Source organism: Danio aesculapii, chromosome 16 (assembly GCF_903798145.1).
Source record: "Danio aesculapii chromosome 16, fDanAes4.1, whole genome shotgun sequence".
Lineage (NCBI taxonomy): Eukaryota > Metazoa > Chordata > Actinopteri > Cypriniformes > Danionidae > Danio > Danio aesculapii.
In genome coordinates, this window is record NC_079450.1 from 3,800,928 (window position 1) to 3,818,427 (window position 17,500).

The window sequence follows — 17,500 nt, forward strand, 5'->3', positions numbered from 1 at the left end:
GCAAAAATTTTGTTACATAGATATTTAGATTTCTATATCATTTGCCATATACATTTTATATCTAATATAAATAATATCTCAATATAATAATTCTATATAATCATTTTTCATATGCATGCATGTGTGTATTTATATAAACATAAATATACACAACACACTCACATATATTGTCAAAACAAACTTTTATTTTGGATCAGATTCATCGCGGTAAATTTTTGCCTAGGACTAGTCAATTAATGTCTGTTAGATGAGCATTTCATTATAGAATCAGCAGAATTGGCAAAATCATAGAAATGCTGGATCAAGATCGTGATCTCTTAACGATTAATGCCGAGTTCACGGATGTTTTCACACTGCACTATCTGGGCTAGCGTACTGTCGGTGCTGTCTTTACACTGCAAGATGGATCAGTGACACAAGTGCTCCAGCCAAATTTACACTAGTTTTTCCTTCATTTCTTGGGTCCAAATAACCTGAAAATGACCGCTTTTAACTTCTCCCCCAACCTCCCGCTGGCCAGCAGATACCCACACTAGTGGATGCTGCTCTCTCATTGGCTGTAGGTGATCGTCGATGTTATTTTCAGTCAGAACACATTTCCCACGACATGATTTGAATCACAGACAGCTCAAGCATAATCGTGCAGCCTTACCCTAAAGATTCCCACCCCCACTGATTTTACACCAACAAACCCACACTGCAGTTGTGAAGTAATAATATTAACATCAACCTGTGTTTTTACAGAACTTTGTCGAGGACAAATTGATCCCCACCTGGAACTGGATGGTCTCCATCATGGACTCCACTGAAGCGCAGTTGCGTTACGGCTCGTCTCTGTCTTCAGCCGGGGATCCTGGTCATCCCAGCCACCCGCTGCATGCATCCCAGCACACCGGCCGCAGAGAGCGCATGACCGCCCGAGAGGAGGCCAGTCTGCGCACACTAGAAGGACGAAGGTAAGATTTTTGGGCTGCATTTATCAGGGCTCCCACGCTTCTTGAAAGTACTTGAATTTAAGACATGAATTCAAGTCCTGAAGAGTCCTTAAAGTCTGCATGAACCAGAAGCTGTGACTGTTTTTTTTCCATACTTCCCGTTGCTTCTGTTTCATTCCAGTTTTAAAATAGTTATGAAAGGTGACATTTCCTGCTCTCATTTTATCGTTTAATACTGTGTGTTTTAGGCGTGCTGCAACTCTTCTAACGGCTCGTCAGGGCATGATGTCTGCGCGAGGAGATTTCCTGAACTACGCTTTGTCTCTGATGCGTTCCCATAATGACGAGCATTCAGACGTTCTGCCTGTGCTGGATGTGTGTTCGCTCAAGCACGTGGCCTACGTCTTCCAGGCGCTCATTTACTGGATTAAAGCCATGAATTTGCAGACCACGCTCGACACCACTCAGATTGACAGGAAGAGGTAAGCTGCAAATTCAGCTTATATTTAATTTTTATTCTATTGTAATTTGGTGCTTTTATTGTAATTTTTTTATTTTTGCTTTTTATTTTATTTAATTTTTTTCAGATTTATTTATTTTTTTATTAATTTTTGTTTATTATAATCGCAACACTGATATTTAAGGTGTTTTACATGATTTAAAATGTGATGTGGTGGGTGTGTGTATGTATAAATATAATATACATAATATATTATGTAATATATGTAATGTATTATATTACATTTTGAAACCATGGTCATAAAAGAAGAAATATAGAAATTGACTAAATGTATACAAGTTTTCATTCATTTATTATCATTTTTTTAAGCTTTATTTAGTTTTATCAGTAAAATACGAAGAAAAAATGATGTTTTATTTTGTTTATTTGAAAGTGTTTTGCATAATTTTACATGTGTTCATTTTATGTTCAGATTCATTAATATCCGAGAGATTGTCCAGCAGTAGTTAGAGCAATCTGAAATAATTTCTAATATTTCTACATCTGTTAATGTTGTGTTTCAGGAATCGTGAGCTGCTGGAGCTCGGCCTGGACAATGAAGACTCTGAGCATGAGAACGATGAGGACACCAATCAGAGTGAGTTCAGCTTCAAGATGCTTCTGTTAGCGTGTAGCATGTTCACTAGGTCAGTTAATGCCAGTTAAATAATCTGTAAAAAAATAGCTTTGTTAGAGTCTAAAGTTTCAAACTTCAGGACAGAGAGTTTGCTAAAACCCCATATAAAGAAGTTTTTTTACTGGTCTTATTGTTTCTTCTATTATAAACCTTTCATAGGGGTAGTCAGGTAAATAATTCTCTTGTTATTTATTCCCATCCTTCTGAATTGCTTTCCGTTGGTAATGATTTATTACATGCTAAGAGTCTTTAGTTTTGCGTCTTGCATTCTGTATTTAGTAAATATACTGTAAGTTAAAATGTTGCCAGTGTCAACAGTTAAAACTTGAAGTGATGATTAGGTCTTAATGTGTGAAAAGAGCCTTTAAAAGGTCTTAAGAGAGCTGTGATTCCTGTATATACCATGTACTAGCAGATTAGGGATGTTCCCTTCTAGTATATCCTATCAATCACTCTTGTCCTACTTAACAAGAACACTGGTTGGGAGATAACGTTCGTCCTAAACTTTAAAACCTGCCATGTTTTGATAGATGCAGTATTGCAGAACGAAATATCACAATACTAATGTGTATGAATGTTTTCTTACACCCCTGATGATAAGCTGAGGTGAATCTCACAGGTCAGATGGTGATGTATAAAAGCCTATGTGGCTCATGTCAGGTGTTTGCAGAGCTGTTTTTCTGCTGTCTGATCAAGCCTCTGTGTTACTGGCATCTCCACAGGCTCTACACTGCAGGATAAGGACGATGAGCCCGTACCTGCAGAGACCGGACAGCACCATCCGTTTTTCCGCCGCTCGGACTCCATGACCTTCCTGGGATGCATCCCTCCAAACCCTTTCGAAGTTCCTCTCGCCGAGGCCATTCCTCTGGCCGACCAGCCGCATCTCCTGCAGGTCAGTCACCGCCTCTATTAGAGGTCTTAGGGTCTCGCTGAAGCTCATTGGCCCAATTTAGTGTGTAGAATCGCTGTCTGCTGGTCAGAGCTCTCTGATTGGTTATTCAGCAGCAAATCAGAGCACGAGTGTGATGTAGTGAAGTGACAGAACAAGTTAACAATTCTAGTCATAAAGCCGGCTGTAATTTCGCTACATTTCTCAAAGATTTGCTAACAATTATTATATTATTAGACAGTATTGCTGGAGCGAATGCCTTCATGTAAGTGATAATTACTGTGATGATGGTACTGGACGATGCTTTATTCCTTTTCTGTTGGAAGTTTGGTTTCCCTTTGTGGAATGAGAAAACAAATACTGTTAGCGTCTTAAAATCAAAATCTTTTTAGTAACAGAGCTTTATTCAACATAGTGTTGTCATGATACTGGAGTTTGGTACCAGTCGATACTGAAGTTTTAAAAACGTCCATTTCCTGCTAATATTTGAGCTCTGTTGAGCGCATCCTTAAACAGAGCTGATTTGCCTCTGGCTGTTTCTCAATATGCGTTCTTCAGCGGTCTTGCGTCCTCGTGTTCTCGTGTAACGTCATCATCAGCTGCCAAAGTTCAGTTCCAATACTCAAGACCGCAAGAACGGAGGATGCGTGAAACTTCCCGGATGTGTTTTTGATAGAGGACGCATCGATGCAGACTTGAGAACCGATCTCGCTCTGGAAGTCCCAGAAGTCATTGCGAGTGGCGGTGGGAAGCGCAGCATTTTATATAGGTTTATTATTAAAGTTCAGAGACATAACTTATTTATCTCAGGAGCTTTCCTAAATGAAACGGTGAAAGAAAAAATTACCATGGACGTCTTAATAAAGGAATAAACACATTAAGGGTGTTTATTTGCTGAAATTCGTATTATAATCAGTTTTATTTGTATTGTGAAACATATATTTATAATGTTTTCATGCATAGGAAATATTGTGAAAAGGGGAAAAACAATAAATCGTTGTTTGAATGCTGTAATGTTTAAATAATTTAACATTAAAAACGCGTGAGGGTCATGTGACCGTCAGGAAGAATGCAGCATCTCATTTGTCAAAGCACGCGTTGTCTGTTCTCGCGGTCTCCCGAGTTCGTTCTTCCGAGGACACCTGGCAAAACCGGTCTCCACAAGAACGCAAGTCTGTTCTCTGTGTTCTAGGAATTGAGAAACAGTCTCTGTGTTCACGTGCTCAACAGAAATGACTGTGATGTCGGCGCCAATAGCCTAGTGCAGGCATGGGCAAACTTGATCCTCAAGGGCCGGTGTCCCTGCAGAGTTTTGCTCCAACACTAATCAAACACACCTGAACACCCTAATTAGTGTCTTCAAGATCACTAGAAAGCTACAAGCAGGTGTGTTTGACTAGGGTTGGAGCAAAACTATGCAGGGACACCGGCCCTCCAGGATCGAGTTTGCCCATCCCTGGCCTAGTGGTTAGTGTGTCGACATGTAGCACCCAGGTGCTTGCGGCGACCCAAGTTCGATTCCCGGCTCCTTTGCCGATCCTTCCCCTCTCTCTGCTCCCCATACTTTCCTGTCTGTAAATCTCCACTATCCTGTCATTAAAGGTGAAAACCCCTAAAAAATATGTGAAGGTCATCAGTTCATCGAACTCTCCACTGTTTTCTGAGTGTAAACACTAGGGGTTGAACAACTTCAGAATATTTTAAGTCGACTTTTATGTTATCAAAGTCAAGTTGATGTCGACTGGTCGCTAGTGACGTCATCTATAAAACACAAGACGCAAATGTTTTGCAACCCGCCACAATTACCAATTACGGATTTTAGTGCAAAGCAAATGCATTGTCAACACTTTCATTTCATTAATAATCTGAATTTAATGCAACCCGGGCTAATTTTACTGCTAAATAAATTCAATTCACCTTTATTTGTATAGCGCTTTTACAATGTAGATTGTGTCAAAGCAGCTTCACATAGAAGATCATAGTAAATTGAAAATGGTTCAGTTCTGTGTTTAAGTTCAGTTTAGCTCTGTTTAGTGTGGTTTAATAGTCACTACTGGGAGTCCAAATACTGAAGAGTAATCCATCCATGAGCAGCTCTACAGGTCCCAAACCATGCAAGCCAGTGGCAATGCAGAACAATGCAGTCAACACATTGATCACTGCAAGTTCTAGTAAGAATGTAACTGACAGATGTTGTAGTCCAGAAATAATGCAAACATCCTCAGCACACAGATTCATGTGAAGTTATTCATAACAACATAATGCATGAAAGATAATGGCTATAACGTTAAGCCATATTACTCTGACAGAGACTCCGACGCATGTTTTACTGCTATGATCGTGTGTGCTAGAGCTGCTCAAAATCCTGCTCAGGTTGGGCATTTTTCACGATTACTGGCTCATCTTGGTTATCAGAAGTCTCCTCACTGCACATCTTCACCGCGTACACCAGTGATGATATTTACACACGCTGTAAAGTTTGTCGCACTTCCGTGGCTGCGCACTTCATGGTTCATTCACAAACTATTTCCGCGTCTACACTTCGCAGAGGGCAACAGCCAATCATATTGCTTTTCCAGGGTTGCGTTAATGTGATTGGCTAGCGTCTCCTCTGGGGTATTTGCATGGAGCGATCTAACTGGCATCTGTTTGATGATATAAAGTTCACTCAAAGTTCACCTGAATCGTTGACGCTGACATAAGAAAAAATTACTGTAAATAATCCGAGGACAGTTTTATTCAGTGAACCACCTCAGTGTGTAAAGCTGCCTTGTAATTCAAGTCAAAAAACACAAGATCTGCGAAGCACGGCTATTAGACGTCAATCAAAAAGCATCACGGCAGAGCATCGAAGTCGACTAGTCAGTGCAACCTCTAGTAAACACAGATACAGGGACACTGGAGCGTTTCAAAGCCTTAATTCATCAGCGGATCGCTCATGTGTCAGTTTATAGACAAACCAGCTGATCGACGTGACTTGGAATGCTCCAGTGTCCCTGTATCAGTGGTTACACTCTGTGAACAGCGGTGAGTTCGGTGAACTGATGACCTTCACAGCCAATCACAGTCATTTCTGTTGAGCACATGAACACAATTATAAACAACAAAACTTTATTCCAAAGAGATTATTCCATTTGTTTTGTCCCTTTCATTACAGAAATGGCTTCAAAGCAAAGATATTTAAATAACATTATATTGGAACTGCTTTTAGTTTCGAGCTACAGAAACCTATCTTTAAAACGTAGTAGTACACCTTGCTGCTTTAATTTGCAGCACTCGCTTTTATTCATATATCACATGATTCAGCTGTAGTCAGTGTTCATGATCAGGTTAATGCCTCCCTGTCTGCATTAGTTTAATTGTCAGCATTAAGTTGATTTAAGTTGTTTATTTCGTCAGCATGATTCTAAAGCTGCTCACACACCACGTCTATGATGACAAGAGTTTTGTTTGAGGCATGGAGGGAATTTGGACAGTGGACACCGGACGAGAAGCACAGCATTGTGCAGTGGCTTTAAAATTAAGTTTGTCCGTCATTGTCTAAATTCGACAGCGTGCGTACATGCATGTACCTGTTAACAGTTATTAATAATGCAAGGCTTTGCAATCTGAAAATTTAATACAGAATAAATTATGAATTTTTGACATCGATTCAGAAAGGCCAGAGAAAGAATCGCGCTTTCTATAATGAGATTTTTATACCAAGAGCACTTATATATATGTTTTTAAATGTGTTCTCTTGATGAATTGTGTTAATTATCATTTAGCAAAGTCATATCTAATGTTTTTAATATATTATTTTGTTGTATGGTCTCTTATTGAATTATGAAGTTGCTATTATTATGCAGTACGTTTTTATCTTTATTGATCATGCCGTTAAATAGCCATATGCACACATTAGAGGTGTTTGTGGCATCAGTCCTGATGATTGAGTTTAACACTGCTGTTCTTCCTCTTCATCTCACAGCCCAATGCCAGAAAGGAGGATTTGTTTGGACGGCCTAGTCAAGGTCTATACTCGTCCTCGTATATGGCCAGTAAAGGCCTCACCGATCTGACTGTGGACATGAATTGCTTGCAGGTAAACATGACCGTCGTACTAGTACTAAATCAGGACTAATATTTTGGATGGTGCCATTTTTAGGTTAATTCACCTTCATTAATCTATTCTTTCAGTCATTCAATAGTCATTTACATACATTTGTATTTGATTTAAATTTTTAAAACATTATTATTTGTCTAATTATTTATTTAATGTGTTTTAAATCTGTTTATTTGCAATTATTGTGCATATATTATTTTAGTTAATACATTGTATAAACATAAGTGCATCAGAAATCAAATAAACATTTTATGCTTTTCTGAACAGTTCTCAACTAATTATTTTATACCCACAAATGTTGCACTTTATTATTTATTTTTATTTTATTTTATCTTTTACAATATACGTCATTGGTATACAACAATGGTATATTAACAATTTTACTACAATAATTAATGTTAAACTTTTTTCACCAGAAAAATTACACATCTTAAACAATTTTTCTTTTTAAATAATAAATAATAAATAATGCATATATAAGCTTATGAATGGAATACATTAATAATCTATTAAGTGTATTTATTTAAACAATCGTTTCTTAGTTCTGCTAGTGAAGCTTTTCGGCACATACAGAGAGCAATAGAACGTAATTTTGCAATATTTTATTACGGATAATTCTCATCCCAGATTCTACCCACAAAGATGTCGTATTCGGCGAACATGAAGAATGTGATGAGTATGGAGTCCCGGCAGAGGGGTGGTGAGGAGCAGCCGGTGGCAGAGCAGGAGATGGATGCGTCTAAACCCGGCCCTTCACCGCACGATCTGGCAGCCCAGTTAAAGAGCAGCCTGCTGGCAGAGATTGGCCTGACTGAGAGTGACGGACCACCGCTGCCCACGTTTATGTGAGTCAGATCATTCATGAAATTATTGAATTGTTAGTTTACCCAAAAAATGAATATTATTAGTATTATTATTATTGTGTATTATTAATTGCTCATCCTCATGTTGTTTGCTACCCTGAGACCTTCATTCATCTTTAGAAAACAAATTAGGATATTTTAGATGAAATTTGAGAGCTCTTTCTCATTCTCCATAGACAGCAAGGGTCCTGAGATGCTCAAAGTCAAGAAAAGGAATACAAAACTGTCAGAACAGTCCATGTGACTTTAGTGGTTCAACTGCAGTCATACAAGGCTCCAAGAGAACTTTTGTGTAGCAAAAAACTATACAGTGTTAATTTAATATTATTATTAATATTAATAGCTTATCCTCCTGTTGTTTAATCCCCTGAGACCTTCATTCATCTGTAGGAAACAAAGCTCATTCATGCAATTATTGAAGTATTAGTTTACCCCAAAAATTATCGTTATCATTATTATTATTATTATTATTATTAATAATAATTGCCCATCCTCATGTTGCCCAATCCCCTGAGATTTTCGTTCATCTTTAGGAAACAAAGCTGATTCATTGAGTTATTGAAGTATTAGGTAGCCCAAAAAATTATGATAATTGTTGTTATTGTTGTTGTTATTAATGGTATTAATTACAGCATTAATAGTATTGCTTAATAATAATATCACCATTTATTGAAGTGTTAGTTTACCCTAAAAAAGATTATTATTATTATTATTATTATTATTAATAATATTAATTACTCATTAATAATAATAATAATATCACCAATTATTGAAGTGTTAGTTTACCCCCAAAAATATTATTATTATTATAATTTTTTTTTTTAAATTTTTTAATTGCTCATCCTCATGTTGTCTAGTCCCCCGAAACATTCGTTCATCTTTAGAAAACAAAGCTCATTCATGGAATTATTGAAGTATTAATTTACCCAAAGAATGAAAATTATTATTATTATTATTATTATTATTATTATTATTATTATTATTATTATTATTAATGGCTCATCCTTATTAAATGCCCTAAGATCTTTGTTCAAACCCCTAAAACCCCTAAAATGTATCTTTAGAAAACAAATGAAGTTATTTTAGATGAAATCTGAGAGCTCTCTCTTATCTTCATAGAAAGCAAAGGTCCCAAAATCAAGAAGTCAAGAAAAGGAATAGTCAAAACAGTCCATGGTTCAGTGGTTCTACTCTAATCACACAAAACTCCAAGAACACTTGTGCAGCAAAAAAAACTGTAAAGACAACCATCAGCTCAGGGTGCATGCTAACTATGGGCAGTATGACGCCTGTCATGCTATTTAACAAGTCTTGTGTACTTTCAGTTGGATAATTTTATTTATTTATTTTTATTAAAGTTCCTACTTCTCTGAATGAGTGCAAGTTTGAGCTATGAGTAGGGCCAGACGGAATCTGCGACCCTTAAAAACCCTAATATATGAACTAAAAAGTGATACCTTTTTAACTTGTATTTAATCTTTACAATGCAAATCCAACTAGATCCTCTTTATTTGGTAAACAAATCAAGTCTTCTATATAACATATCTATTAAAACACAGAAAATATTACTGTACAAACTGTATTGTAAATAAATCATATGAACGCATCATATTAGTCAATAATATTACTGTAATTAATTTAAAAACTGAATAAATATAGATTTACACTTATTTACAAAAGTTAATAAACCGAATTAATGATGGGCTAAAAATATGCAGAATTCTGCGCGCAGATGAGCTGCGGCTACAGCACTCAAAACACAGAGAAAGAAACTGGACACAGTGATACATTGAACACCCACTGGTAACTAGCATTTTGGAAGAGTGATTCATATAGACATAAGGCAGAAGTATAAATGCTCACATTGGCATCGGCTCTTTGGGTACGGTTAACTCTCATTGCAAAAGTTTATGGCAAATACGTCCTAGTATTAAATGCACATCATAATCTGACATGGAAGAAAAGACAAACTAAAAGGCAAACAAAGTCACATAGAATTGTGGGAGTTACACTGATTACACTGAACATGCATGGAGTGTTTGTACAGTTTCCTTTTCTGGACTTTGAGCATCTCGGGACCCTTGCTGTCTACGAGGATGAAGAGCTCTCTGCTTCCATCTGAAATCTACATCTCATGGGATTGAATTAAAAATGTTAAAGTTACTCCAATATTGACGTTTCTCCTTTCTTCAGTCCACACTGTAGTTTTATGGGGATGGTGATCTCTCATGACATGCTGCTGGGCCGCTGGCGGCTTTCTCTGGAGCTGTTCGGCCGCGTTTTCATGGAGGATGTCGGAGCAGAACCAGGATCTGTAAGTATTGTATTTAGAGAAAGAGATATGGAATAGACATATTTTATTAACAAACGAAGGTTACACTTTACAGTAACGTTCCATTATTTAATGTATTTACTAACATGGAAAATATGCATTGTGATATTGTTCTTGAACATTGCAATTACGATATTTCTTGTGATGTGTGATTTCCCTACAGAAATGCTATTTTTATTCGATATATTTTTAAATCACATATTTATGTATTGATCATATTATAAAAAACAGGTAATGGGTATTATTCTGCTCTGAATAAATCGAATTCAGGCTTAAAAACACTATTTCAAGGTGCAAAGATTTAGACAAAACGCAGAGTGAGTGCAAACCTTAGCAGAAATTCTGACTCCTGTTTCTGGGTATAAAGATAGGGCTGTCCTATCTTATTGATCAAAGTTGAATAAACAACCCATGCACCACACATGCTTGGCACGTAAAATAAATTCAGTGTATTGTATCTGTCTGTGATATGGATATTGCATATACTATATCTGTGATAAATGTGTAAATTTCAATAAATTTTGCAGACCTAATTTCAACATTTACAATTTAATGCAGTTACAATTTGAAGTCGTACTTGTTTACAAGCACTAACAATGAATAACTGTGGCTTCGTTATTTAATTAACACAAATAAATAGATGCTGTTTGTTCTTGTTAGTAAATTCATTAACTAATCGGACCTTAAGTGTTATCAAATAAATGTTTTGTTAATAAATTTTAATAAATCTTTTATAGGTTCTGTTTATTTTTGGTTCAATGCCAACAAATAATTTATTTTTATTTAAATATTTATAGTTATTTCAAACATATCATTACATTTCAAGTCATTTTTTAAAATTCTTTATTTATTTATTTAATTTTTCTAATTATTTGAAAACTATAGGTGCTTCCTACATCATATTCTTATTAGGGTTGGGCGATGTCGACCAATTTGGCATCGTACTATGTCTAATATGAAACATCTCTGAACGATGGTATTGTCATCGAAGGTGGCGGTGAATTATTTATTTCATAATGAATTCATTATTTATGAATAATTAATTCATTAATAACAAATTAAATATTTGTAGCCTATTGTTTTAACTACCTGACCCACATGGTCTTAGTTTTACCCATAACCATATCATAAATAAATAAAGATAAGTTACACACAGATTACCACCTGTCAATCATTTTTTCCACAGGACTCTGGCATGAATAGGCAGAGTGATCTGTGTCGTTATAATGGCGTCCACAAACTTGGTTGGTAAAAAAGGTGCACAACCAACAGTATCTGAGGTTTTCGCTATAAAATTACTAAGTACAAACGTGAAAGCGAAAGATTGAAGCAGAGTACTGACGCTGTGACATGTTACCTGATAGATTCAAAAGACCAAAGAGTCGTAAGATAGAGACAAGATTAATATTTAATGTAAACGAGATCTATGTGTGTATTTTTTGTGAGCGGGTTGCTGCTGTGACGGGTGGGGTGGAGGATTGTGATGCCGGCTCAGCATTGTGATATCCATCGGCCATCAGTAGTGGATGATGGCATCGTCTATCGACCAAACCCTTATTGTTATGCACTATTCTTTAATTCTACGCCATTTTGTAGTATTAATAGTGCAAGTAGTGCATTCACACTGAAATATTCACACTTTTTATTCTAATAAGTGCACTTTAAATACCCACATATGATGCACTTATTCAACCGTTAAAAATAAGTGAGTGATGTTGGACATGCACTCAACGGCAGCAGCTGTTAGCAGAAGGGGTGGGGCTACTGACTAAGGGGCGGAGGAATCGGGCACTGACTTTAGGTTGCTTTTTTTTTATTTTGAATTGTGAAAGCGAAATTCTTTTACGAGAGTTATTATGCATCTCCTGATGGTGAATATGGTTATACCCATCACAGCTTTATTTAGTGGCTTAACTGCCAAAGTCATCTGGGAAACTTTCCAGTTAGTAAAAAAAAAACGTTAGTGTTCCAATTGGGACGACCCTCACTTTATATACTGTGTCGTTGAGTGGGTAAGTGCACAGTGTATAATGAGCCATTCAGGACTAGGACTGTTTGCATGATTCATACTCTGTAGTAACTGTTTGGTTTTTCTCTGTGCGTTGCAGATTCTGACAGAGCTGGGTGGTTTTGAGGTGAAGGAGTCCAAGTTTCGTCGTGAGATGGAGAAGCTGCGTAACCTGCAGTCGCGCGATCTGGCCCTTGAGGTGGACCGCGACCGCGAGCAGCTCATCCAACAGACCATGCGACAGTTGAATGCTCACTTCGGCCGCCGCTGTACCACCACACCCATGGCCGTGCACCGCGTGAAGGTGACGTTCAAGGATGAGCCAGGAGAGGGCAGCGGTGTCGCACGCAGCTTCTACACCGCCATCGCTCAGGCCTTCCTATCCAACGACAAGCTGCCCAATCTGGACTGCGTGCAGAGCGTTAGCAAGGGGATGCAGGCTAGCAGTACGTATCATTTCCTTATGTTCTTATATTAAACATTTCAAGCGTCTCTCACCATAAAACATATTTGGTCACACTTTACAATAAAGTTCCATTAGTTAATATATTTACTAACATGAACAGGAAAACCTATATTTTTAGATGATATTAGAGAACATTATTATGCAGGAAATGTTTTAAGGTAAATGTTTAACAGGTCTCCTCTGGAAATATTGTAGAATATTTATCATTAATCAAACTAAAAGATTGTAAATGTCAATCTTTTTTCAGTGTTATTGTTTTTGTACAATGAAAGTTATATATAATAAGGAACCAATATGTTTGCATCTTATATATTGTATATTTAGTAGAGGTGTGAATCTACACTGGTCTCACGGTTCGGTTACGATTATCATGCCATCGATTCGGTTCAATTCGATATTTCGGTGCATCACGGTTCATTGACGATGCTTTCCATACACAGTGTTGTATTTTGGGGGGTGGCTATAACAAGCTGTCTGTATAAACACACACACATGGACACACAGCACCACACTGTCTCTCATTCACACACATACACAAACATAGACCGCACACACATGCCACACACGCTTGCTTGCTCGCTCTGGAGCGATATTGTGAGACCGCCCACTCCTGTTAAAATTACACCAGAGTTACTGACCGCTCCCGCGCTTTTATTCAGAAATAAAATCTGCGCCGCATTAAATCTGGTCGGGTCCCGCGACAATGCACAGGTACAGCCGCGGGAATGCATACAGCCGAGAGGAAAAGAGAGGGGAGGAAAAGTCATGCCAGCAGGTGAAATGGGCCACAGTGAGAGAGAGAAATGGAGTACTTTCATTCCCTCAATCGCAGAGAAATAGAGGCTTCTGCTGTAAGTGCCAGTGAAAGACTTTCCAGAAAACACACACAGTGAAATTTTTAAGGAGTTGGCACCTGTAGTGTTGTAAATACCCACGCTCGCGACAGAGCGCATATGAGATAAATGACATCAGTACATAATAACCGGTTATGATTATTACTGAACCGATACCGAATTGTCCGCATCAGCATCGCGGTGCACCGAAGAAACAATTAATTTTGACACCCCTAATATTTAGTTTAGGTTTTTGCCATGAATATACCCAATGCTGCTGATATGGCATTAAAACATAAATAATTAAATGTTACTTTTATGAACAATACTTGTACATCATTTATTAGTCATAATGCATTATTAACATTCAAATGCTTGCTTGTTAACATTGATTTATGCACCGTGAGTTAACATGGACTAGCAGCTGCATTTTCATTTATTGTTCATGTTCATTGTTCAAGTTAGTAAATGCATTAACTATTGTGACCTTATTGTAAAATGTTACCACATATTTTATTAGGATGTAAAACTCTAAAGACTACCAAACAAAAATGTTATACTGAGCGCACTTTGACGGAAGTTATTTATCGTATATTGAACTTTAAAAACATTATATATGATTCTTATGTACATTTCTATACTATTTAGTTATATACACTTAATTTAATTTGACCTCTTATTGATTTATGAAGCAAGTAATATCTTTCTACATGTATATATTGATCTTGCCATGAAATAGCCATAAGTTGAGATGTGGCAAACCAAAAAAAGCACATTTAATGAACATTTTAGATTTAGGACTATTTACAGCAATTTACTCTGACGTTAAAAAGAAAAGAGAAATTAAGAAAATAATTATAATAGTAGTGTATTGGGTACAAAATCTGCATTGAAAAGGGTCTGATACAGTCCTACTAAGGTTTGACCAAAATGGTTTTCCTGCTGGCCACATTTATTTTGGTAGTGGTGTATTCCAAACCAATAATGTCCAACATGTAGGATTTCCAGATAAGCTGAAGTAGATGGATCCAGCAATAGTTTCAGGATAATTCTTTATTTGCAGAATGCTAGATAGATAATACACTGTATACTATATAACGTCAGGTTAACTATCTTTGTATACTGTCCAACCTACACACAACTCCTTCACTCTTCTAATTTGGCTGGAATGTTGTAATAATGTTGTGTACCCTTTGTGAAGCTGCTTTGGAACAATGATTATTGTGAAAAGCACTATACAATAAAAATCCCTTTAATTGAATTGAATAATGAGAGTGATGAATTGTTCAGTAGGAGAAAGAGTAATGATATACTTTGGATCCGAGGTATTATTAGATCCGACAGTAAGCCTGGTTTGCAGGCTGTGTGGATTTATTGAACTTTTAGGCTTTTTTTCAGGATTATTATTATTGTTAGATTTTTTTTTTGTTTGTTTGTAAGTGATTATCATGTTTTCTGTGTATTAACAGATCTTATGCAGCGGCTGAGGAACCGAGACCGTGAGCGTGAGAGGAGGAGCGGAGGACTGAGAGCTGCATCCAGACGAGACCGTGACAGGTGACAAAGTTTATCCAAACCCATAAATATTAATTTTCTGACAAAAAAATAATAATAAAGTACATTTTCTGGCAGTTTGTTCATTTGGTTTATATTGTCTTAATATTTCTTTCTATTTTAGTGAAATAAATTAATAAAGGCAAATGTTTAATACACCATTATTTAAAATTAATTAAGTACATATTTATATATACACAATTGTAATAATATAACTATAAATTTTATAAGAAATAATTATACATATTTCGAATTGTTTCCTGAAAATCCTAAATGCATCATAAGACATTGTATGGTTTAAAATGTTTATTTAATCATTTTTAATAATGGTATTTTTAACCCCCTTAAATAAAAATATTTTTGGTTTTTTGTGCAAAACAATAAGTATAACTTTTGAATATTCTATGCAATCTTTTGAATTCTTTTTCTTTTTTTAAAATAAAGGATTAACTAAAGGTATTTTTTGTTAGTTTATTATTTTAAATGTATATTTTTGAACATTTTCCTGAAAAGCAAAAAATGCATCATTTAAATATTGTCCTGAATTTTTTTTTCATCCCATAAATGATAAAACGATACATAATAATAAAAATAATGATATAATTATATAATGTATATAAAAAAAGTTATAATAATAATATATATATATATATTAGTATAATATTTAGGATAACTTATTTATTGTTTTTATTTATTTATTATTTTTTAGAGGTTTTTCAAATTTAATTTGGATAGGACAGTGGAGGTTACAGACAGGAAAGTATTAGGAGCAGAGAGAGGGGAAGGGTTGGCAAAGGACCTCGAGCCAGGAATCGAACTCTGGTCGCCGTGAGCATCATGGTCTTATATGTCGGCACACTTAACCACTAGGCTATTGTCTTATTTGTTTATTTATCAGATTGTTTCGTCTAGCTTTACTTTTATGTCACTCCACTGTCACATTTGGGGACTACAGAATTTTAATGTTATTTAAGAATGTTAAAATAGTTTCACAAAATATTTGATAAATTAGTAAGTTTTCTGAAGCATCAAGAAAAATCTCTGAGACTATATGGGCCTCTGCTGGATATATGTGGTTATTGCACTTTTTTCCTTTAACATTTCCCTCAGTAAAATATGAGCCAATATCCAGAAACCTTTAATACAGAATTTTGAGTGATTGGGGAGTATTTTTCTCACCCATTTAAAACAACAAATAGTCTTGTTTATTAATCAGATTGCTTCACCTAGCTGTACTTTTGTGTCACACCACAGCCTAAAGAGACATTTTGCTGTGTTTGACTGCAGGGACTCGCGGAGGCAGCTGTCCATCGACACCAGGCCGTTCAGACCCGCGTCAGAAGGAAACCCCAGTGATGAACCAGAACCGCTGCCGGCTCACAGACAGGCTCTGGGAGAGAGACTTTACCCACGAGTTCATGCTATGCAGCCGGTACAGACAGCACAATCATATCTAGGCTACTGCCACGATCCAGTTTTCTTGTTGCCATTTCATTTGCCCAAAGGAGAATTGGCTATGAATAATAAACGAGAGAAAACGGTCAAACTACTTGCTCTAAAAACTAGTGTGTTCATGACTATACACTAAAAGTAGAATAATAAAGTAGGAAAATATCTGTTTGCAACATAAAGCAGTCTACGGAGCTGTTTTTAATGACTAAATATCAACAGGAGTGAATGAGAGTGGAAGTGTCGAGCCAAAAATATTCCTGTGGCTGCGGCCGCTCTTATGTTAAAAATAAGGTCAATAGAAATGGTGTGCAATGTTTATGTGCTGTGTTTTCCTCCGCAGGCGTTTGCTAGTAAAATCACAGGGATGCTGCTGGAACTGTCTCCCGCTCAGCTGCTGCTGCTCCTGGCCAGTGAAGACTCGCTCAGAGCCCGTGTGGAGGAGGCCATGGAGCTGCTCATAACTCACGGACGGTACGGACCGTAATCTCAGTGCTCATGTTCTGCTCACTTTTCAACCAAAAAAATCATGTTTAGTGGTGGATGAGTATTAGGGTTGGGTCGATAGATGATAGACAATCACGATGCTGAGCTCTATCTTACAACTCTTCTGTCTTTTGAATCTATCAGGTAACATGTCACAGCATCAGTACACTGCTTTAATCTTTTGCTCTCACGCTTATACTCAGTAATTTTAGTGAAAACCTCAGATACTGTTGGTTGTGCACCTTTTTTTTTTACCAACCAAGTTTGTTGACGCCATTATCACGACACAGATCACTCTGCCTATTCATGCCAGAGTCCTGCAGAAAAAGTGATTGACAGGTGGTAATCTGTGTGTAACTTATCTTTATTTATTTATGGTTTGGTTAAAACGGAGACCATGCTGGTCAGGTAGTTAAAATGGTAGGCTACAAATATTTAATTCAT

At 36.6% G+C, this 17,500-nt stretch overlaps 1 protein-coding gene across 4 annotated transcripts in view; it reads left to right on the top strand.

Moving 5' to 3' along the window:
• ubr5 (ubiquitin protein ligase E3 component n-recognin 5) overlaps positions 1 to 17,500 on the top strand; it is a 113,900-nt gene that overhangs the window by 79,296 nt on the left and 17,104 nt on the right. For 3 of the 4 annotated variants that reach the window (XM_056475589.1, XM_056475590.1, XM_056475592.1), the window contains exons 40-50: positions 745 to 956; positions 1,184 to 1,417; positions 1,959 to 2,032; positions 2,794 to 2,966; positions 6,931 to 7,044; positions 7,693 to 7,910; positions 10,122 to 10,242; positions 12,369 to 12,714; positions 15,037 to 15,124; positions 16,409 to 16,553; positions 16,914 to 17,044. In XM_056475589.1, the coding sequence (XP_056331564.1) occupies positions 745 to 956; positions 1,184 to 1,417; positions 1,959 to 2,032; positions 2,794 to 2,966; positions 6,931 to 7,044; positions 7,693 to 7,910; positions 10,122 to 10,242; positions 12,369 to 12,714; positions 15,037 to 15,124; positions 16,409 to 16,553; positions 16,914 to 17,044 (1,856 nt within the window). The remainder of the gene's footprint in view (positions 1 to 744; positions 957 to 1,183; positions 1,418 to 1,958; positions 2,033 to 2,793; positions 2,967 to 6,930; positions 7,045 to 7,692; positions 7,911 to 10,121; positions 10,243 to 12,368; positions 12,715 to 15,036; positions 15,125 to 16,408; positions 16,554 to 16,913; positions 17,045 to 17,500) is intronic. The other variant, XM_056475591.1, reaches the window with a different exon arrangement.